Raw genomic sequence first — 22,730 nt, forward strand, 5'->3', positions numbered from 1 at the left:
TCCAACTTATTAGATTTCCATTTATTCACATTCCTGGGCTGGGAATCTCCCTCTCCACATCCCAGCGTGTATGAGTGCAGAAATGGCAATGGAAGGGACACTCTTTCCTCAAATAGCCAGCATTTAAGAGAAATCTCCTTTGCTTCCCACACAAGCTTCCATTCATCTTTGCTTGCTTTTTGCACGAGAGCATCACACACACAACTGCAGGAAAGGCCAGCCTGCATTGACTACAGAAAACAAAACAACCAAGTGACACCATGATGGTTGTGTTTGTTTTAATACATCAGTGGAACACAAAAAATAAAAAGGACATATGAGGAAGACAAAAGGAAAGGGGGCAGGGAGGGGCTCGGGGGGAAGGGGCATGTGCAGAAACAAAGAAGCCGCCTTCTTCCTCGGGCTTCTAGTCTTGACACATTTCCCCCAGAGAGACCCGTGATGATGTGCCAGCCATTTGGAGGACTGCTTTGGAAAAGGTCCAGCCGGGATGGAAGCGGCAGCAAGTGCAGCGATGGCCAGAGAATAGTTCTCTGTGCCACGACTGTGTGGAACAATCCAGTTCGTGGTTTAAGCCACAGACCTTGAAGAAGAAGAGAGGCACAAGAGCCAGCCAGATGTTCCTGGAGGCCAGTCCTTTGTGCCTGCTTACTCACCTATCCTACTTCAATGCGTAAGGAAGCAGAGACCTGGCCCATAGGTGTGGCAGAAGGGCACAGCTTCTGACTATGTGCCAAAAAGGTCCAACATAAATGTGTCCCGCTCCACTTGCAATTAGGAAGCTAGTGGGAAATGGAGGAGAGTAGTCTCGAAACTCCTTGGGGGCCGGATGGAACTACTTGCAAAGATTTCGGTTTGTTGTTAAATACAGAGCAATACTCATAAATCACACATGCACACAGTGAAGTCATGAAGTGCTATAACTAATCTGATCCAGGATTTTACTACTTCCTTGCTTGAGTGAGGCCAGGCCGGAGTTCTCCCACCTACTGGGATGTCCAAACGCAGAAATGCAAATGAAGGATTGCAATCCTCCCAGCAAGAGACGGCTTCGTTGTCAAAGCCTCTCCTTTAGAATGACTGTCAGTTAATGGAATGATTATTGCTTTCCTCTGATGACAAAGAAACTCTAATAAACACTCTAATCTGCTCCCTTTCCACACTGCTTCTCCCTTTGCTTGTTTGAATGTGAGCAGCTCTGGCCTGAAACTAGATATTTGGCCTCACTGGGATTCGCAAAGTTCCTGGAGTCCTCGGCTACTAGTCCTGAGTCCTCGGCTACTAACAGGAGAAGCGGACAAAGGGGCAAGGCTTCGCATAGGAGCCATGCCTGTTCACAGTCAACTCTCCCTGCGAGTTCAAGCTTCAGATAGGAGTAGCGAGCATTGCAGGAAGCAGCAGCGTAGGCAGCAGCAGGACTTGTACGAGGAACAAGTAGGGTAGTTTTTCCTTGAAAGCACGAAGAGGAGAGCCTATGGGGCTCCACAAAGGTGGCATTGTGTTCTGGATGAAGGAAGCGCCCTTCCTGCTTCCATTAGGATCTGGCCTTAATCCTGTTTGCTGGGCATTAGCTGCATCCTGTAAGCCAGCTGTAGGCAGCCACAGCCTTCCAGATGCCACTGAGCTGCCACTCCCATCAGCCCCAGATAGCACAGCCAATGGTGCAAGATTGATAGGAGCTGCAGTCTAACAACATCTGGACAGCCAGCCATCCAGTCCTGCCATTAGAGGAAATTCTGGGAGGGGACTGGATCCCTCTCCTTGCTACTGGCAACCTCAAGTGGGCAGGAAGCAAACCAACCAAGTCCACACAATGAAGGAGATGCCAGAATATGGGAAGCAACAATAGCTATTCGCTGGAAGAAAAAGAAAGAGAATTAAGCTCTTGTATCGGTCCACACAGGAGGCTGATACTGGAGGAGAGGTTACAGAGCACATTTGCTGTTCAACAGCAAACCCCGTTGCTAGAAATGAGAGTGGGGCCCAACTCCTGCTGAATGGGGCAGCCTTGCAGGGAGGGGGGAAGGCAGGCACGAGGACTTGGGAGGATGCCAGCCACCAGGGCTAAGAGGAGCCGCCGCGCTCGGCAGACTGAACAGATGGGGAGGTGGCTCAAAGACAGACTGCGCTCGGATGCATAAAGGGAGGAAAGCCGCTCGATATGATCAGAAACTGGTACAAGGAGGGGCTCTGGAGGAGGTCCAAAAGCAGCAGCCTGGAGCCAGACAAACCACTGCCCGCTCAATGGGGCAGATTCTGAGGGCCAGACGTCCAAAAGATAGATTGACGTATGCTCACTGGCCAAGATAGACCCAGCGGGCTGAAGACAAGGGGAGCGGAGAGGACGGTAGAAGAAACAAAAGGGTTGCTTTAAAAGAAAAACAACACAAACCACACACAACATTGCATTGAATCCTGCAGAGGCGGTTGGGGAGAGTCTTCCCCTCACTAGCCCCAATTAACAGCACAACCTGTGAGTTGTGTGTGCGCCAACAGTGCAGGGAAGGAGCCAGCCCCAAGGTGGACTGGGACGGCGGAGGACAACCAGGTTGGCACCCAACTCCCCTCTGCTCTCCCTCCCTGGCAGCACACGCTCCCTTGGGCCTGGCAGACTGATTGGACTTCAGAGCAAGGGTTTAAGGGAGGGAGCTCAGTGGAATGGGTGCCCAGTCTGGCCAGGAGAGGGTCCCCTGCCTCCAGACTCCAGAAAGCCAAGCAGTGGCTTGAAGGCAGGGCTCTGATCTTGCCGCTGCCCCTCAGCCGATTCCAGTGGATTGTGGGTCACAGAGGAAGGAGGCAGGGCACTGGGGGCAGGGGTGGTGTTGGGTGGGTAGAATGGCAAGCTCATCAGGGAGTTCGGCTGCTGCTGAGATTCTCCCTGCCAATACTGTAACAGTCTCCTAACACCTGTGTTTTGAAGCCTTTGGCTACCACCCAGTTCATTTCGCAGCAGCCAATTTTTTTTTTCTGGGGTGGAAAAGGGGAGAAAAGGGAGGAAAGGGGAGAGCAGGAAAAGTCGGAAATCAAGATGACCATAAAGACTCATTTGTACGGAGGCAGCCATGTTTGGGGTCTCAGCTGTACCTTAAAGCCACTCTGTACCACCGTCCTGTGCAGAGAAGAGAGGGGCGCCCACTTCGCTTGGCACAGGAGGGGCACAGAGGAGGAGGGGGCAAGGCCAGAGGAGGGAAACCGGCTGAGTGGAAGTGGCTGCCATGGCTTTCCATTGCTGTTGTTGCTGTCGCCAGGTGAAGGGTGAAAGGTCGTTGGTGGCCGCCCCCATCTCTCCCTGCAACAGTCTTGAGGAGTTCCATTCAAATCCTGGGGATGACTTTCTCCATGAATTCTTTCACAGCCAACATTTCCTGCACGGATTGAAAGTGAGAATGGTTGTAGTGGCCTGAGGTTACAACAAACCCACAAGGCATTCTCTCCTCTTTTTAGGGGTCAAAAGAGACCCAAAACCTTCATCACTATTGGAAATAACTGCACCCAGTCTCTGGGCATATATCCCTTTGGAAATAAATGGCAACCATAACCTTACTGAAAAGGTACAAATGATGTCATATCAGTTTGGCCAATGTGAATCTCCATAAACATGTGGAGACCACCTTTTGAAAACTACTCGAGGAAAGCATGATCTTGTTAGAAGTCAACCCTTTGAACAAGTGATACTCATACGCATTCATGTAATGGCACACAGGTAACTCAGCTGTTAAACTAAAGAACCATGTCTATAAACTGCCAAAGATAAAGGCATGCCAATACAAAAATATATTTGCTTAGCAGAAGATGGTTGTTATTTTGAAGTTGCAATTGCCCAAAAGATATACACTCCCTCGAAACCTCTTAGTTTAAAATATGCACTTGAAAAATAACATATCTAGTTTACTCACAAACATCTTGTATTAATTCACCATACGTGCACATTTCTTATAAAAGTTCAGTTATAGATAGGCTGTAGTTCCTCTCCAAGTTGAGAGCACAGGGCATAATTCTTTATCAATAGTCCATAGTCCAAAATCTTTAAGTACTTACTGAAGTCCATAAGCATACTTCTCTATTGAAGTCCAAACAACAACATGCATCCACCTCCACTAGGTCTGATGCAAACATGGATCCACCTCCACTGAGGTGTAAAGCACACACTGAATACAAAATGGAGTCCTGAGCCTGAACATGCTCAGTACAATCACATGTCTATAACCCCTCCCACACCAAAGAGGAAAGTCAAATTGGCAAATCAACATACATGTAGAATACAGGTTTAGTAAATACATACATTAACAAGTAATGAAAGGCTTGGAAGATTGCTATTTCCAACATTTTTAGGGGTCAGAAGGGACCCTAAACCATCACCAGACCATCAACTTGGGGGTTCATTAGGAAAAGGGCTCCCGCGCCAACACACAAAACACCTGGGCCCCAAATGCTAAAAGCGGAAACCAACTAGGGAGAAACTGAAGGGATTTTGATAGACACTGACTGACCTGAGGGCAAGAGCTGTGCATCACTCCTGGGTAGGTTCTAAACTGGATCTTGCTGGGATTCACCATACACTTCAGCTTCTCGGAGGTCAGGGCTCCGAAGCGTACTGGGATCATGGGGTCCATCTCCCCATGGCACTGCAGGATGGGGGTGTCTTTGTTCATGCTGTTACTTGCCGCCTGCAAGAAGGAGGGGAAAAGGAGTAGCAATAGGGCACAAGCACCAAGATGTGGCCGATCCAGGCAGAACTGCATTGCATGCTGGGAGATAGCCCTTCTATCAGGTAGTCCTTTTCCCACTTAGGAAGAGCACATCTCTTGCCCCACCCTGTGGAGAGGACAATTTAGGAAGAAAGGATGTCACGGTACCTGAGGGAAAGTCTTGTGCAGGGGGAGCCAGCAGCTGAGGCCCACGATGCCGGCCAGTTGGTGTTGGCAAGTGAGTGCCGTGTAGAGGGACAGTGCACCACCCTGGAGCACCAAAGAGATGAGAGCGGGTCAGAGGCTGCTCCAAGGCGCCCTCCACACAAGGAGGGCCACACAGAAGCCTCACTGCTTTGGCCTCAGCTGCCCTCCCTCCCCGCCATGTATGAAACAACAGTCCTTTCTGGTTCTTAGAAGAGATATCTTGTGCTGACGACATCCTCCCCAAACACAACGACAGGACACCCTCACCAATCCACTGCTTGACTTGCAAAATATACCCAGCATTCTACCACTTGAACATATGGCATGCATATGTATGGATTCCTCTACCGTCCCAAAAGAAATGAGGCCAATTTGTGTCCAAAGTCTTGTCCTGTATTTACCAATTAGTCTCCAGATCTCAAATTCTGTGTTCAGAGTCCATAACTGTATTTCCTCCAGCCATAAAGGCTACAAATGTGTTTGACAGAGGGAAAAGTCAAATCACAGCTTCAAAGGCCACATAATGCAGATCATTAGGTCTAACGGCCATTCTGGAGCAGAATGAAGAAGGCGGGGCCAGGAAGACATCTTTCCACCATGTCTCCTGTATCAATTTAATGATATAATAATATATAATATTATACTATATTAATATTACAATATATTGTATATACATGTAATATTATTAATAATATAATGATGTAAGACAATGTAATAATAATTATAAGTCACTATTATAATTGTATATATTACATGCAGTATTACTAATAATATTGCAATATAGTCGTATAATATCATATATTGTATGTATATATACTTGTAAACCGCCCTGAGTCCCCTTCGGGGTGAGAAGGGCGGGATATAAATGTTGCAAATAAATAAATAAAATAAATAATGAAACAGTGCTGTGAGGTCTTCAAATGGGATGCTTCCTCCCTGGTCTTAGTAGCGTTGCTCATAATCCAACACAAGGGCTCTAGTGAGACATTTTCTTGGCTATTCACTGCAAAGACAGTGGTGGTGGCGGCAGCAGCTACCTTTGTATGTGCCACTTATGCTGATGTCCCACTCTCCTAATGCTGTCGTTCATACACAAGTATACAAAGCCAGGGACAGCCCCTTTCAAGCAAAACGCTGCCAGCCAGCTCCCCCCTCACCTGTGAAAAGCCCCCCAAGATGATGCGGTTGGCTGGGATGCCGTTCCTTATCTCATGCTCGATAACTGCTTTAACTGAAAGAGAGAGGAGCCAGTTGTTCACCGAGACAGTATCACAGGCCTTACATACTTGGTTATGAATGCAATGTAGTCATGCGCAATAAATTATGAAAACAAACTCAGTTGACTCTGCTTCTCAATGCCATGTTTTTAAAAAAGCTTGGGTTTTTTTAAAACCTCTGCAAGGCCTGTGGGGCAGGGATCAAGGAGGAAGGACTGGCACATGAAAGGAGGCGGTGGGTAATATGTCACAGCAAGGAACAGAGAGCCCTGGAGCCTTCCTCCTACATCTGATCAACTCTGCCATATCAAGACTGATGCTGTCCTAATGTCCTCGTGAGCCATGGCACTCTGGGATTTGTGGCAACAGATCGACATAGCTGCTGTGCTGAATCTGCACCTTGCCCACAGCCTTTCATAAAATCACAGAGGACCATAGGGGCCATCTAGTCCAATCCTTCTGCCATACAGGAAAAGCACAATCAAAGCCCACATGACAGATAGCCATCCAGCCTCTGCTTGAAAGCCTCCAGAGGAGGAGCCTCCACTGGACTCTGCAAGGCAGTGAGATCCACTGTTGAACATCAATTTTTACTGTCAAGATGTTCTTCCTAATGTTCAGGTGGAATTTCCTTTTCTGTCATTTGAACCCATGGCTCCACTGCGGTCTAGGGCAGCAGAAAACAAGCCTGCTCCTCTTTCTCAAGATAGTCTTCCAGTTCACAGCCACAGTGTCACACCAGCTCCAGAGAGAGCCGGTATAAGTCTTGCAAGCTGAATAGACTGCGCCTTCACTCAATGTGACACGAAAGCAGACAGTGTGACAGTGTCAGGCGTTTGTATGTCAGCAGGTGAGCCCTGGGAGCACACACTCATTCTCCTCCTCCTCCCACTGAAATGACTCCTTTCCTTGTTTTTCCTGCCACCGCTGATTTCCATTTCTATGTGATATTGGAACGACTATTGGTGTCAGAGCATATCAGAACTATGGTTAACACAAAAAGCAAATAATATTTTAGAGGCAGCAGAAGGTAGGAAGTTCTGGAGGCAACTCATGATATGCCAAAGACAGGGGAGCCAACCTGACTGAAACGTCTCAGATTGATGCTTCCATGCCCTCAGAATGCTAACTTTCCCTGAACAGCTCCCTGGCTTTACTTGCTTCACAAGTTTAGAGCTGAATGAAAAAGGAAACTCATCAATTCTGCCAAATTATCAAATGGTGGCAGCTATGACTTGAAGAAATATAGGCCACCCGCAAACGGTGAAGTATCTCTTACTGTTGTCAGCAGCTTTTTTAATCCCAGTTTCATCTTCGGGTGCATCTGGACTGAGGCCCATCAGATCAAACCTGGGAGGAAAGGAAAAAGGAGAAAAGTCATGGGGTAAATAAAATAAATAAATAATACCAAACAATTAAGTGACACCAAGAGACATTTAAAGGATATGTGCACCTATCAGTGTCTTACAAAACAGTTATTTGTGAATTCTGGACCACTCTTGTTATTTATTAGGTGGGCACTCCATGGCTCAGAAGGCAAGTTGGTGCTCTTGCCCTCCAAATGCCTTGGGCCACAAAAGTCAGCTGGCAAAGCAAATAGTACTGCTTACAGAAGAATACAGAACGTTTGAGGGTGCAAGATCACCTGCCTATCCCTATTTAAAAGGCCCAGGTTCTCTCTTCAGCAAAGTTAAATGGATACTCCAACCCTAACAGGCATACCTATGGCATGTGCTCTGTGTAATATGTCCCAGACAACTTGCTCTTGTCAAACATGTTCTACAGACATGTGGCCTTTTCTCTGCCCCTCCCACCTCATTGTTTTTTTCATCCATATCTTTTCTCATGGCTACTGCACTTCCATCTCCAATGGCTATATTCCAAGACGTGCAGTCTGTTGCAAAAAACAGCACATACCTGATGGTGATTCAAGAACTATTTTAACGGTTTTATACTCACCAGGATGGCATGACCATCTTCATGTTGAGAGTGACTGGGATCCTGGGCCTACGAAGGAAGAGGCAAAGCAAGCTGTAAAAATCCGGCAGGTATACATGTTTTATTATTTATTTAGATTACAACTCCCAGAAACTGCCAATCAGCACAATTAGAAGCCATACTGCCTGTGGATTTCTGAGAACTTGAGCTCTAAATGGTACTTCTTCCAAGTTCTGCTCTTCATTTTGCACCCAAGTTCCTGTTTAGTCATACTGTAACTATGTCAAAGATGAAAGACAATCGTACAAGGCAATCAACCCCTAAAAACCGTTAGTTTCATATTTAGATGTTTAGTAGACATTACATTCCTTCTCGTACTTTGAGGTGGGGGATAAATAGCTGCAGCTGTGTCCCTTTGTATCCCAAATTTTGGGCTGAATTTCTGAAGCCATTCTGAAATGGGACATCATACCTTCTTGGTTCTAGATTTTTACTCCTGGTACACAGGCTTCCTCCTTGCTGCTGACGGCTGAGTATATTATGGGAGGTGTTGGGAACTGAGATATTAAACATGCGGATGGCTAGCCACAACTTCTGGGCTCTTTCCAGCTTCATGAATGGAAATAACCACAATCATATCACTGGCGGTTCTCTGCCAAGAGCAAAATTTCTCTGACAAACCGCAAACCGCTGTAGGTCCTAAAAATGTCACACTCCCTCTGAGCCTGGGAGCAGCGTATGATATGGAAAGCTGCAAATCCCTTGTGGGCAACGCTGTCAAAATGCTGACAGTCCACTTTGCATGAGTGAACAGAATGGGATTAAAAACCCTCCTTGGGTGGAATCAGCACTGCGGGGCAGGCTGAGAACTGCTAAAGCGAAGGCAGCTCTGTCAAAAAAAAAAAAAAAAAAAGGAATTCAGTAACTAGGAGGAATCCTAAGGAAGGAAAAGTGAGGATGGAGGCTTTAAAAGGGGAAGACCCACAGTTCAGTTTTAACTGGCTAATGCAGTAGTACCCCAATTCAGAAATTACAGGGTGTTTGAAAAAGAATTCCCTAGTTTTAATGTACTTATACTTAAAACTAGGGAGTTCTTTTCCAAACACCAACTGGCAGACTTTCATGTTACTTAGGTGTTTTTAAAGGCTGAACTGTTTCATAAGCTTATTGTGTTCACTGCTTTTTGTTTTGCTTGATACCATTTTTATTTTAATATTACCGGTCAATTTTACTCTGCCCTGGAGTCCAAGGGGAAAAGGGTAGTTTAGAAATGTTTCAGGTATAATGCTAGTCTAGTGCTCCAGTCTAGTGCTAGAAAAACTTACGCATGAGGGCAGATGTACTTCACATAAGGGAGCCGGATGGCAGACAGGGCTTCAGCCCAGCTGTGCCTGGAGTTGGAAAGGGAGAGAGGATACAGATCAGAATTTGCATGATGCAGCACGTCAATGAAGCCCTCCTCACTGCCCATCTGATCTGCCTTTGAAGAAGCCTCTCTACTGGAAAGGTATGCAAGACATGCCCACAGCTGCCAAACTTGGCAATGGCATATGACTAAAAATCTTTCTCTGGAATACTTCGTTTTAAGGAGTCCAGAAGAGTAATTGCATGTAGCACAGTGCTCTCCACGCATTTTTATGGACTGCAACAACTACCTGGGCAAGAGAGGCTGACAGGAGTTGGATGGACTATAGCTCTGTGCAAGGCACCTTCCCAGATTCCTTCCAATGTGACATCATATTTTGGATCGGCAACTTATAGCCTCTTTCTCTCAGCAGATGTTCACTCTGTCTAATCCTATCCTGCAGCCGTCTTCCTCTTTACACCTCACAGCTCTCTAATGCTTCCCATTAGAAATAATATCTATTTTCAGTGTGCATTGCTCAGTCTTTCCTCAGTATGCCTCCTCTCCGTATCCCTCATGCATCTGATGGCACATCCCAATACTCACCCTGTGTCTCCAAGCCCATGTAAAAAAATGACCTGTGAAGTCAAGCAGAAAAGAAACCCATTAGTCAGCACAGCAACTGAGAAAGTGTTGGTGAATCCCAAGAAAAAGCAGCCGCCAGGGAGGCCAATTAGTTGCAAGAATAAATAAGGCAGATTATGCAGGAAGGTGAAAAGCAAGAAGAATCCAACCTCAGGTAAGAAAGGAAATATTTTAGGTCACACACACAAATTGTGTCCCTTTAAAAAGGGGGGAAAGAGTTGAGTCAAAACACGGCTAAAAATTAAGCACATGTCCACATTTGCATTGCAGCTCAGAACAAATGCAGGGGTTTTCCAGTTCTGGAATAGGGGGCTTCTGAATGCTGAGTTTGAAGTGACTAGTACAACTCAGGAAAGAAGGAGTCTGTTTAAAAGCCACAAAAAGTATAACATAATATATATTGCAGAATGAAATACAAATCCTTGTTTTTTTTTTTTTCTAAAAGGCTACTGGTCCTTAGGAATAAACCCAAACTGATGTCTTGGCAAAGATTAAAAAAACAATCAGATCACAAAAAATGCCCAAGTCTGCTTGCTAATACTCCACCTATGCCTCACTTTCCATCTCTGACTGTTTGGGAGACCAAGTTCTTCAAGAAGAATGATACGACTTAGTCTTATCTAGGTAAGCAGGTGTGCCTCCTGTAATGCATTTTCTGTGTAGAGTTTGGATCCTGTGAAGTGGGGCAGATGCAGTTCATTGCAGAGGCAAAGAATAAACCACTGGGACTAACTGATGGTGTGAAAACAGCCAAGGCCGGCAAGGAGTCGGGGATTAACGGGGCTCCAAAGCCCCATGAGGGAGGTGTCAAGTGCTATTTCTGCAGAGCCAGCAGAAGGCCGCCAGGCTCTGTCTCTGCATCAGGAGGAGGAAAGCAAGCCTGGGCCATGTATTACCGTGTTAGTGCAGGGGAATCAGCTGTGAGGCCAACACAATTTGGACTAATAATTACCTGCCAGAGGAAAGGGAGCTCTCTGTGTGCAGGTCCTACACAAACAACATTTGTGGGGTTTACTGGCAAGGAACAATACCATGGTTTGATCTCTTCTTGACACCTTCCCCCCTGCTAATGTTGGTTTCAAGGGGACATTTCTGCCTCTGCATGTAGCGGCAGGGCAGAGGGCATGGGGGGGGGGGGGGGAGGGAGAGAGAGAGACACCATTAATTCCCCTAATCTTCCTGGATCCTGACAGATGGCAAACCTAGGGAAAGAGGACCGCCTTACCGCTGCAGTCTCCCGCTCTGCCCCTGAAATGGTCACGGCATCAGCAAGGAGGGGGACAGACATGTTGTTACCGCACATACACCAATGAAGGATTCAACTGCTCAGGCCTGCAGGAAACAAAGCGAAAAATGAAAATATATTTATGTTTACAGTGTACCAAGCATCAAAGACTGGTGTCCTTGTGGTCCACCCGCAGTGAGAGGCATGGAAGAAAAAGTCACCAAACAAAGCTAAGGACATGCAAAGTCATCCCATCTAATCCATACAAGATGTTCATACTCCTCTCACAAACCTTCTCCTAGGTTTCTCTCCTCCCTGCACCAAATAAAAACATGAGGACTAGGAGTTTACTCCAGTGGTTAAAATGTTTGTTAAAATATTCAGAGGAGGCAATGTAATGCAGAATATTCCAGATTAAGAATGGTATTTTAATAATCTGGACATAGGAACATTTCACATTGCGTTTGACTCGCTCAGAAGGATGGACTTCCATTTGAGAAAAGTATTATATCTGGACCCTGCAGTGGATGGTGGTAAATTTTTGACATATTTCTCACACTAATATGCATGGCTTTCTCCTTATATAATTAGGGAAAGACTGCTGCATAGATTTGTGAAGGTGCCCCTTGCAAAGAGAGAAAAAGTTGTCTTAAGAGAACAAGATTAGCGAGGCATCAGTCAGAATGGCATAAGAATTTTCCCTGTGCCAAATGGAATAAAATCAGCTGAATGAAGATGAAGACCCTTGTTCTGATCAGTTGTGATAAGAAAAGCCTCAGAAGAGCCCAAGGACAAAAAGAACGGCTTTGTGATGTTGACAGGAAATAGATGGCCCGGCGAGAGAAGAGCAGACAGGGTCACTGGGACAGAAACATGGAGTGCAAAGATAGGCGGCATGGAGTTCTTCAAAGCATTTTGGAAATAGCACTGGAGTTAGAGAACTGACAAAATCCTCAGTTTTTTTAAAAAGTAAGACCTTGTGATTCCAACACTAATGGTTTTGGAGATGAGGAGCAGTACAAAAAGTACCAAGAAATAATATGATAAGAACAAATCAGGCAAAATTAGAGGTTTTCCCTCTCCCAACTCTGAAGTATTTTCCTTCAATAATGCTTTATCTGTCATTTCCCACAACATGCCGAATGCATTTTTCATGTTGAACGCAAAGTGCAAATTAGCCAGCCCTCACAATAGGGCTTAGTACAAAACAGATTAAAACCCCTAGACCCACATTATGCCAAAAGTGACTGAGCAGGGAGTGGGCTACAGACGGGAATGTTTGTTTTGTCTTTCTATTCTTTTCAGCTCAAACAATGGAGGAGGACATTCCCTCCCGGCGCCTGCTTTTTCCCATCCGAAGAGTTAGGAGCTTGGAGGCCTCCCTCCAGCCCTGAAACAGCGACAAAGTTGGCATGAGAAATGTATTCTCAGGTGAGAAAAATTCCAGAGGAATGGCTGTTCTGGCTCTTACAGCAGAAGCAACAAAGGAGCCTTGTGGTCCAACATATTCATTGTGACTTTTCTTGAAAAAGCTAAGGAGTCACAGAAATTTAAACATTCCCAATACTAAATGGGAGCTCTCATTTCTGGGGTCATAGTTGCAGCTTCAAAACAGGGTTTTTAAACATCTGACTGTGAAAACAACTCCCTGACACACTCCCACTTTGTACACATATATTCCACATCATGCCAGCTTTGCAAACAGACATTTAGTGGTCAACAGCAGGCAAACAAGAAACACTGGACTTTTCAGATATCCACCTGCAAAATGAAAATCACAAACCCTTGAAATAACCTCCAGAAATAACATGAAGACACACAACAGCCACATCCTAGAGTTTCTTGCATATGCTCTTTTGTGATCCCTATGGTCTTATAGGAAATTCAACACAAAGCACTCATAAGACAAAGTAAAACCTTCATATGGCCAGTTTGCACAAGATTTGTGTTAAGTACAAATGTGTACGATTATTGCTCACAAGGATTTTATTTCTCTCAGCAGAAAAGTCAAATATCTCTCTGAGCAACCCAAAACTGCTTGTGGGTCGTTTTATTCTGTCACCACATGGCTTCCTTTGCTTATGTTGCTCTATGGTAAAGAAGCAAAGGGTGGTTTGTAGTGTCAGTGCACACACAAAGAAAGAAAGGTGCATCAAATGATACACTAAGCTGTCCTCTGATCTGAAAAGCCACACAACTCTTACAAGGCAAGTGTCTGCAACATACAACAGCTAAGCCTTCCTTGCACCACTGTTATTTATTGGCATTTGAATACTTATTTGGAAGGAGATGAGCTCATCAGTCCAGTTCTCCTCCACTTGGAAGAAGTTGCAGACAAAGCTGCATTTAAACTGGATGGTTCTGACAAGGATACCTATTACAACATTGTACATATAAATGTTTGATTAACAATCTGAGCTGAAACTGAGTAGGATCTGCCAAGTTCATTTACTCCAAGCCACCATTTTGGAGTCTAACCAAACGGTAAGAAGGAAGCGATTGCACAATATGATACTCAAGGCCAAAAATCAATAATGTCAAAAATCAAGGTCACAAGACTACGCAAGAGACAGGAGTATTTCAATCCAATGAAAAATAATAGACTTCAGGAAGACGAACACAAAGTTGGGCTGTGAACCGAATACAGGAAACAGGGGCATACAAAGCTGAATAGAACATGGCAAAACCTCTGTCTCATGGATGTCATCTTATGCAAAAAAAAATCAGGAGGAATATATAGTCGAAATGAAATAAACCGAGACACAAGGCATCTCAGAACTTATTTTCACCTCTTTACAGCAGAAGGAAGAAATTATGTGTTCCTTCACCAATTATCCCTATAATTATATTTGCCAGATGACAACATTCAGCATCCTTCAGTTGCAGCTAGACGAAATATATCTGATAGGACTTAATAGTCCAACATTATGAAAAACCTTTTATTTCATTAGCTTTTTCTCCAATTTTGCACTTTATGCCCGATCAGAATCACATCCTATCTCCCCTTAAAAAGGAACTGTGGTAGCTGTTTTGTGGAGGGCTTACCATACTTAAGTCAAAACTTCAAATCTGTCAAAACTAAAATTGGAAGAAGGGGTGACATTTTACACAACACTAAGCTCTGAATATGTCATGGACTCTTTCAAGAAAAGGGAGAGTTTGACTTGAATTTAAGATTTAAGCTCACTCAGCTCTGAAACTTATAGTGTCATGGAAATCAGGTTTCTTACCAGAGAACTGGAAGGTAGCCAATATAAAACCATCAAAAAAGCTGACTAATTTGAGATTACAGACTAATTAGGAAAAATGCTGACCCTATCACTGGTTGAAAGGCTTATTACAGGCCGAAGTTGTTAATCACAGCCTATTATTAAGATGCTATTAGTGTAGCCATGGACACCCTGGCAAATGTGTGGTCTGGAAAAGAAGGGACATGCCACACAAAGGCTCCTGAGGAAAACCGGGTAGTGATGAGATGCAGACAGGTCCTTTGGTGGATAGGTTCACTAGTTTTAAAACAGGAAAGACAGTAGAAACACATTGCCAATTTTCACAATGGCAGGAAATAAACTACCTCCCTGCCCAATTCTGGATTCTGTTGTTTAACCATTCATTAATTATCTGGAGCCGTGGCAAACAAATGAGGCAGTGACAGGAATGTTGCTGTACTTGAGATGGTAAAACCCTAAAGGAAGAGTTTGACAATGAAATACCACATCGTTACAATGCCTTTACAACTATCCAGGGATTCTGCCATAATTAGAATTACAAAATTAGAAAAGAGAAAGAACATAATAAAACACTCTTAATGAATTGCATGAAATTTATTGCTATATTTTGTGTTTAGCCAAATAATTTATGAGGGTTTTAGAAAAAGGAACTGGACTATCAATTTTGAACCATGATTGCTAACTTGAACTTCCATGCCAAGAGGTCACAGCAGTTGCTCCAGAGAGCTCTTGCTATGTCCTGCTTATGAGCTTCCAAAGCAAGGGATGGAAACTGTGAGTTCCTACAGATGTGGCTGAATGAAGCAGAGTGTGTTTGTAGGATTGGGACATTCGTAAGAACACCAAAATGCTTGTTTGTAAAGCTATTATCCTTCTAACTCTGTTGATAGCCTGCAAAACATGGACCATCTACAAACATCACTCTAGATTTCTGGAAAGATTCCAACAGTGTTGCCTCAAAAAAAGTCTTGCAAATCTCTTAGGAAGACAGGCGGACAAATGTCAGCGTTCTGGAAGAAGCAAAGACCACCAGCATTGAAGAGATCATCTTCTACCATCAACATTGCTGGACCAAATGTCACGTTGTCTGAATGCCCAAAGATCACTGTTTCCCAAAGCAGTTACTTTACTCTCAGCTCAAGAACAGAAAACAGAATGTTGCTAGACAGCAAAGGAGATATAAAGATGGGCTTAAAGCTAACTTTAAAAAATATGGCATCAATACTAGGAACTGAGAAGTCCTAGCACTCAAGTGTCTAACAGGAGGTCAGCTGTTACCAACAGTGCTGTGAATTCCAAAGAGGCATGAATGGACAGAGAAAGGGAGAAATGGGGGAAGAAGCATGTCAAGCAAACCCTTTCCGGACCACCTTTCATCTTCAAATCGATGTCCTCATTATGAAAGAAAAACCATGCGAATCCAGAAAAGGTCTCCATACTCACATACCTATCACAAAGACGCTATTCCTGGAAGACAATAAGATTTATGGGCCACGAGGAATTGTCAATGAGGGATGAATGGCAAATCTAAGCAACCCTAAACAATGATGAGCAAATCTGAGAAAAGCAGTTCAAAATATATGTAGGACTGCACAGAGCGTATCTTTGTGGACAGAGGGACAGAAATGCTACCTTATATTGACTCAGACCCACTGCACAGCATCGATATATTTTGGACAGATCCTGTTAGACAATGCTGTATTCTGACATTTTGCATTCCCTTATAAGAATGACAACATCAAACAAACTGGAAAAAATTAACCATTTTCTATCCATGGTTGAGCGAATAATAGAGAAGGAATGGGAGCTGGTTGAATGGCATTCAGATGGTGAATGAGATTTCAACAATGTTCTCTGCTCATTCCATATTAAACAAAGGGAAGTCATCCAATATTAATCATAATGCTTATACATTAATGACAGCACTTTCAGAGAGGAGCCTGTCGCAGACCAATACAGCCTCAACTGGCCTCCAAAACACATGAGTTAAAAAGCAACAGCAGCAGACTCTTCATTACAGCAAATTAAAACAGAACAAAAATGGGGAGTCAGCAAACTTTTAACTCTTTCCAATTCAAAAGCTTAGTCAAGTACTTATGTGCATTTTAGCTGGTACTAATAAAAGTAGCTTCCATTTTTATCAGATGGTATACAAAAAGTATCTCTAGAGAATTTCCCAAACTTTTGAGGACTGGGAAGCCCTGCTCTCAAATCTCCCAGAGAGAATATCATACATAGATATTTGCTGAAAATCAGGGGGCAACAATTCAATTTGTTTCCCTAAACAAATAAATTGATGTTTTCTTAATACTGATGTTTTAGCTGCAAGCCCTCTCCCACCCCCCAAAAACAGCACAGATTTTAAGTTTTCTCTCTTCTAGATACCTTCTTTTTAATAGCAATAGAACACAATTCTGACAAGCATTTAATTTAAGAAGTGGGAAGATATTTGGAATTTAACCCTTATACCAAGAAATTATGTATACTATTTCATTGAGATTAATGAAAATTATTTCTTTCCTTCAAATTTTTCTCATAGATTTTAAATATTCCTGGGATAGCAGCACTCTTTTGTCTGCTCAAGGCACAATTAATTCTCAAAATTGACTATGGTTTTGAAAGCGGACCAGACAAAATCAAAGAAAACTGGATTAAGATTAGCTGCTCGTCAAAACAGCTCAAAAGAACCTTCATACTGAGAGGCACAAAATGATGGGAATATCTACATTATGTAAAGTAACTGAGTACCAAATGATAAATATATGTAAATTATCAGGGCTGTGGCTCTCATACACTATTCACAAATCTTGAGATGGGGTTTAATTGACTGCTACTTTAGACAGAATACTGGACTGGGAAGACTATGGTCTGATCTTGCACGTCTCATGTTGTAAATATTATGCCATTGGCTAAAACCCAGAATATAATTTCCATAATGTTCCTGCCATAATTCGCAGCATTCCTCAAAATGCCGATGCAAAATATGACTTCTGGGAGTTTCCAAGTCAACAAGCTTAAGACCAGACCATAAATAAATGAAGTATTGGGAGATCTTTTGAGGACTTACAACCATCATAGCTGTTAACAGCATCCAACCAAACATCTTGCTCTCTCTGAAATGCGGATCCAAGTTCATGAGATACAATTCATTTTCTATTCTTTATTAATGCAGAGATCAACTTGGATGTGTGATAGCAAAAGTCCCAGTATGCTTCACAGTGTGTATAATATTGCAAAAGCTATTTGGTTTCAAACCCACTGGGCCCAGCTAAGACATGATACAGCCACCCACGTTTGCTGTCCAAGCTTATTTATTCTATCGCTTATGATATTTTATTGAGCTAGCTGCAAGAGACGGATTTTTACTCAATGAAAAGGCAGCATGTATGTGCTTTTAATAATAAATAGTCTGCATTTGAAAGAGATGTTGCTTATGAAATAAGTAAATGATATCAAGTGTACCCAGTGCATTATGTTTGACAACAATGCTATGTGCTTCTTCACAGTAAATGTAGCACAAGGTGAGCGAACAGCTACCAATTGTTTATAAAGGCACTCAAAATACACCAAAACTAATAAAGCACTAATAAAATTACCCTTGGTTCAAAATATATGATAGTAAAAATAATCTGTTAATATCACAAGACATTATATTATTTTTATCCAACAGACTAACACAATTAACCTTCAACATAACATTTAAAAATAAAATAGATAATTACATATTTAATAGATAAAATAAATAAAATGAATACAGTAACATTAATACAAATAAAAGACAGTCTTTAAACATAAACATGAGTTTTAATGCATGTCCTTTGTTTAATCTCTTGTTTTAATATGTATATTTCATAGAGATATGTTCTGTAGTTTGTGGTTACTTGCTACACTTACTACAATGCAGTCTGAGCCCTGCCACATGCACAATGGAGGACCCTTCTTACAGACACCAGAGGCACCCCAAGTGGCCAACTTCTGATCAAAGGACATGTAGTACAATGCCAAGTTTTTCACTTTGCTTTTAAATACAGTAGAGTCTCACTTATCCAAGCTAAACGGGCTGGCAGAACCTTGGATAAGCAAATATCTTGGATAATAAGGAGAGATTAAGGAAAGGCCTATTAAACATTAAGCACCAAAACATCATGTTATACAACAAATTTGACAGAAAAAGTAGTTCAATACACAGTAATCTTATGCTGTAATTACTGTATTTAGGAATTTAGAACCAAAATATCACGATATATTGAAAACACTGACTACAAAAATACCTTGGATAATCCAGAATCTTGGATAAGCGAGTCTTGGATAAGTGAGACTCTACATGATAACTGTACCCTCAATTCGCTTCTGACACGATAAATAAAAATAAAGATACATTTTGGTATGTAACTTTTATGGCAGTACGTTTCAGTGTGTGTGTGTTTGTAGTGTTTTTTCTGTGTTTATATATTTTTATTGTTTTGTGACCCTCCTCAATCCAAGAAATAAAATTATTATTACTATTATAAAATTGTAATAACCTACCCCGTGCCCCCCTCCCCTCCCCTATCCACTTTCTTTTATCTATCTTTCTAAGACATACTTTATAATTTTCTTTTTAAGCTGTATATTGAAAAAAAGCTTTAATAAAGATTATATATTTTTTAAAAATATATAATAACCTATGAAAAGATATAACACAGGTAAAAATCCCTTCTGAGTTTTAGGAAAAAAGTGAAGACCTGGCTTTGTGGGCAAGCGTTTGATGAGTGAATTCTGTTGGCTTTGACTCGGTCTGGATTAAGGTTTACGTACAAGGTTTTGCGGACGAATGGTTCAAGGATTTTATACTGTATGGTTTTTAATGTATTTATTTTATTTTGTTAAATTATTCAATTGTTTTAATTGCTTATGTTTTATCTTCTATGGTTATGTGCCCAAGCTTTTGATGAGTAAATGACAAAGTTGACATGGCCTGATTTAAGGATGAAGCATGAGGATCTCGGATGAATGGAATTAATTATATATACGTTTTTAAGGTTTTTATAATGTGTTTTAACAATGTTATTAACAGATCTGTTTAGATTGTTTTGGTTTTTAGGATTGCAACTTGGGCATTAAATGTTGCCAATTTTTGTAAGCCGCCCCGAGTCCCCTCGGGTGAGAAGGGCGGGGTATAAATGTTGCAAATAAATAAATAAATATTGTATATTGGCATTGAATCTTTGCCAGATTGTGAGCCGCCCTGAGTCCCTTCGGGTGAGAAGGGAGGGATAGAAATGAGGGAAATAAATAAATAATAATAATATAAGATATGACTACGATAAAAATCAATACAGGTAAGGCAATAACCTATTAAAAGAAGTAATATGGATGAAATAATAATATATTAAAATTTAAAATATTGAAATAAAATCACGAACCGTTGTTATTAATAGAAATAAGAATATGAATGCTGTAAATAAAGTCGAGCCCTTCGTTCTAAGACAGGCATGGGCCAACTTGGGCCTTCTCTTCAGGTGTTTTGGACTTCAACTCCCAGCATTCCTCACAGCCTCAGGCCCCTTCCTTTTCCCCCTCAGCCGCTTAAGCGGCTGAGGGGGAAAAGGAAAGGGCCTGAGGCTGTGAGGAATGCTGGGAGTTGAAGTCCAAAACACCTGAAGAGAAGGCCCAAGTTGGCCCATGCCTGGCTTACCTCATTCCTCGGCCTCACCTCCTCCGTCCTTCCTTCCTTCCCGGCTTCTTCTGCTCTTCAGACTGAGAGGAACTCAGCCCGGCTCGCGCTCAGCCAACCGCTCCGGAACTTCCGCTGCCGACACAGCCAGCGCGGTGGGCGGGGCCGCGAGCGAGGGACGGAGCGAGCGAGCGGCGTCTCCAGGCAGCCGCCTCCTCCCGCCGGAAATGACGCATCACACAAAGTACGGCACAGACGAGGCTTTTGTACGGAATCCGGAAACGGTGCCCTTGCGGGCGCCGCCATCTTCAAAGCTTCCAACTTGGGAAGTTTTCATGTTTCAATGTTTTAAAGCAGGGGGTCACCAAACTAAGGCCCGGGGGCCGGATGCGGCCCTCCAAGGTCATTTACCTGGCCCCCGCCCTCAGTTTCATAATATAATATTTTATATCAGTTTTAATAATATAATATATTGTATATACATATAATATGGATAATAATATTATGTTATACAATACTAATAATAATACAATATAATAATATTAATTATATGTTATATATTATGTATTATATAATAGTACTAGCTGTGCCCGGCCACGCATTGCTGTGGCGAAGTCTGGTGGTATGGGAAATAAAGTATTGAGGAATTGGTGGTAGTTAAGGTAAAGGGTCCCCTGGGCTGAGTGGGTTGCTAGGGGACCAAGTGAACAGAGCTTAGCCTTCTAACTTGCAGCAATTGGATAAAAACAATTATTCCTCTCCCTCTAATTAGGACTTTATTTTTCTTTTCTTTTTGCTGTATCAACCTAGAGGCATGGATGAGGGGTTGTGCTGTCAATTTTCGAGGTTGTGGGGTGTTTACTTTTGTTGTTTTGTCCGCTGCCGTGATGCCATCACTCTTTTATATATATAGATAGTGGTATAGTTCAATATAGTAATATATAATGCTAATATTGTGTTATGCTAATAATATAATATATTGTATGTACATACAGCTGCTCTTGAGTCCCCATCGGGGTGAGAAGGGTGGTATATAAATGTAGTAAATAAATGCAGTAAATAAATAAATAATTTTAGACTTAGGCTCGGCCAGAGTCTGGCATGACTTGAAGGCACACAACAACAACAATCCTAATTAACTTGACTATCTCATTGGCCAGAAGCAGGCCCACACTTTCCATTGAAATCCTAATAGGTTTATGTTGGTTAAAATTGTTTTCATTTTTAAATATTGTATTGTTCTTTCGTTGTTGTTGCACTACAAATAAGACATGTGCAGTGTGCATAGGAATTTGTTTGTATTTTTTTTTTCAAATGATAATTCGGCCCCTCCACAGTCTGAAAGATTGTGGACCGGCCCTCTGCTTAAAAAGTTTGGGGACCCCTGTCGAAGGCCATCACTGGATTGCTGTGACTTTTCTGGGCTGCCTGGATATGTTCCAGAAGCATTCTCACCCACATTTATGGCAGGCATCCTCAGAAATTCTGAGGTCTGTTGGAAACTAGTCAAGTGGGGTTTATATTACAGTTATTATATTATCCAACACTCGCTTATCCAACATTCTGGATTATCCAACGCATTTTTGGAGTCAATGTTTTCAATATATCGTGATATATTGGTGCTAAATTCATAAATACAGTAATTACTACATAGCATTACTGCGTATTGAACTACTTTTCCTGCCAAATTTGTTGTCTAACATGATGTTTTGGTGCTTCATTTGTAAAATCAGAACCTAATTTGATGTTGAATAGGCTTTTCCTTAATGCCTCCTTATTATCCAACATATTCGCTTATCCAACATTCTGCCGCCCCGTTTATGTTGGATAAGTGAGACTCTACTGTATATTATATTATATTATTTATTATTATTATTAATATCCCACTCTTCTCACCTCAAAGGGGACTCAGGGCGGCTTACAAGTTATATATACATAAAATATATTATATTATTAGTATAGCACAATATAAGCACTATATAAGCATGATATATTATTATATTGTACTATACGACTATATTGCAATATTATTAGTAATATTGCATGTAAAATAATATACAATTATAATAGTGAATTATAATTATTATTACATTGGATTACATCATATTATTATTATTATTACATGTATATACAATATATTGTAATATAAGTATAGTATAATATTATTATTAATATTATATTTATATACAATATATTATTATATATCTGGAAACTAGGCAAGTGGGGTTTATATGTATATGGAATGTCCAGGGTGGGAGAAAGAACTCTTTGTCTGTTTCAGGTAAGTGTGAATGTTGCACATGGCCACGTTGATTAGCATTGAATGGCCTTGCAGCTTCAAAGCTTGGCTGCTTCCTGCCTGGGGGATTTCCTTGTTGCTGACTGTTATGTGAAAAAGTGTGGAGGTGGTCTTACTATGGTTAGCAACATCCAGATTCAATTCCCAATGAAGCCTATTCAATGATTTTATATGGGTTACAATTGTTCAAACTAACCTGCCTCAATGCGGTTTGTATAAAATCGGGAAAACATATTCACCGACCTGAGCTTCTTGGGGGAAAAACGTGAGATAAACATGT

The 22,730-nt window shown here is 42.1% G+C and overlaps 1 protein-coding gene across 2 annotated transcripts; it reads right to left on the bottom strand.

Moving 5' to 3' along the window:
* Window positions 1–20,342, bottom strand: lypla2 (lysophospholipase 2). Of its 2 annotated transcripts, none has more exons than XM_003227559.4 (10): window positions 20,191–20,342; window positions 11,266–11,372; window positions 10,002–10,033; window positions 9,376–9,441; window positions 8,072–8,119; window positions 7,392–7,462; window positions 6,053–6,126; window positions 4,857–4,958; window positions 4,491–4,667; window positions 1–3,365 (listed from the first exon to the last, which is right to left on the bottom strand). In XM_003227559.4, exons 2-10 carry the CDS (start codon window positions 11,341–11,343, stop codon window positions 3,315–3,317), a joined length of 699 nt encoding a protein of 232 aa, XP_003227607.1. In that variant the 5' UTR covers window positions 11,344–11,372; window positions 20,191–20,342; the 3' UTR covers window positions 1–3,314. The 2 variants fall into 2 exon arrangements, with proteins under 2 accessions (XP_003227607.1, XP_016852959.1); XM_016997470.2 differs by having other exon boundaries at window positions 20,173–20,321.
* Between the last annotated feature and the right edge of the window lie 2,388 nt (window positions 20,343–22,730).

This window comes from Anolis carolinensis, unplaced genomic scaffold, assembly GCF_035594765.1.
Source record: "Anolis carolinensis isolate JA03-04 unplaced genomic scaffold, rAnoCar3.1.pri scaffold_10, whole genome shotgun sequence".
NCBI classification, from domain to species: domain Eukaryota; kingdom Metazoa; phylum Chordata; class Lepidosauria; order Squamata; family Dactyloidae; genus Anolis; species Anolis carolinensis.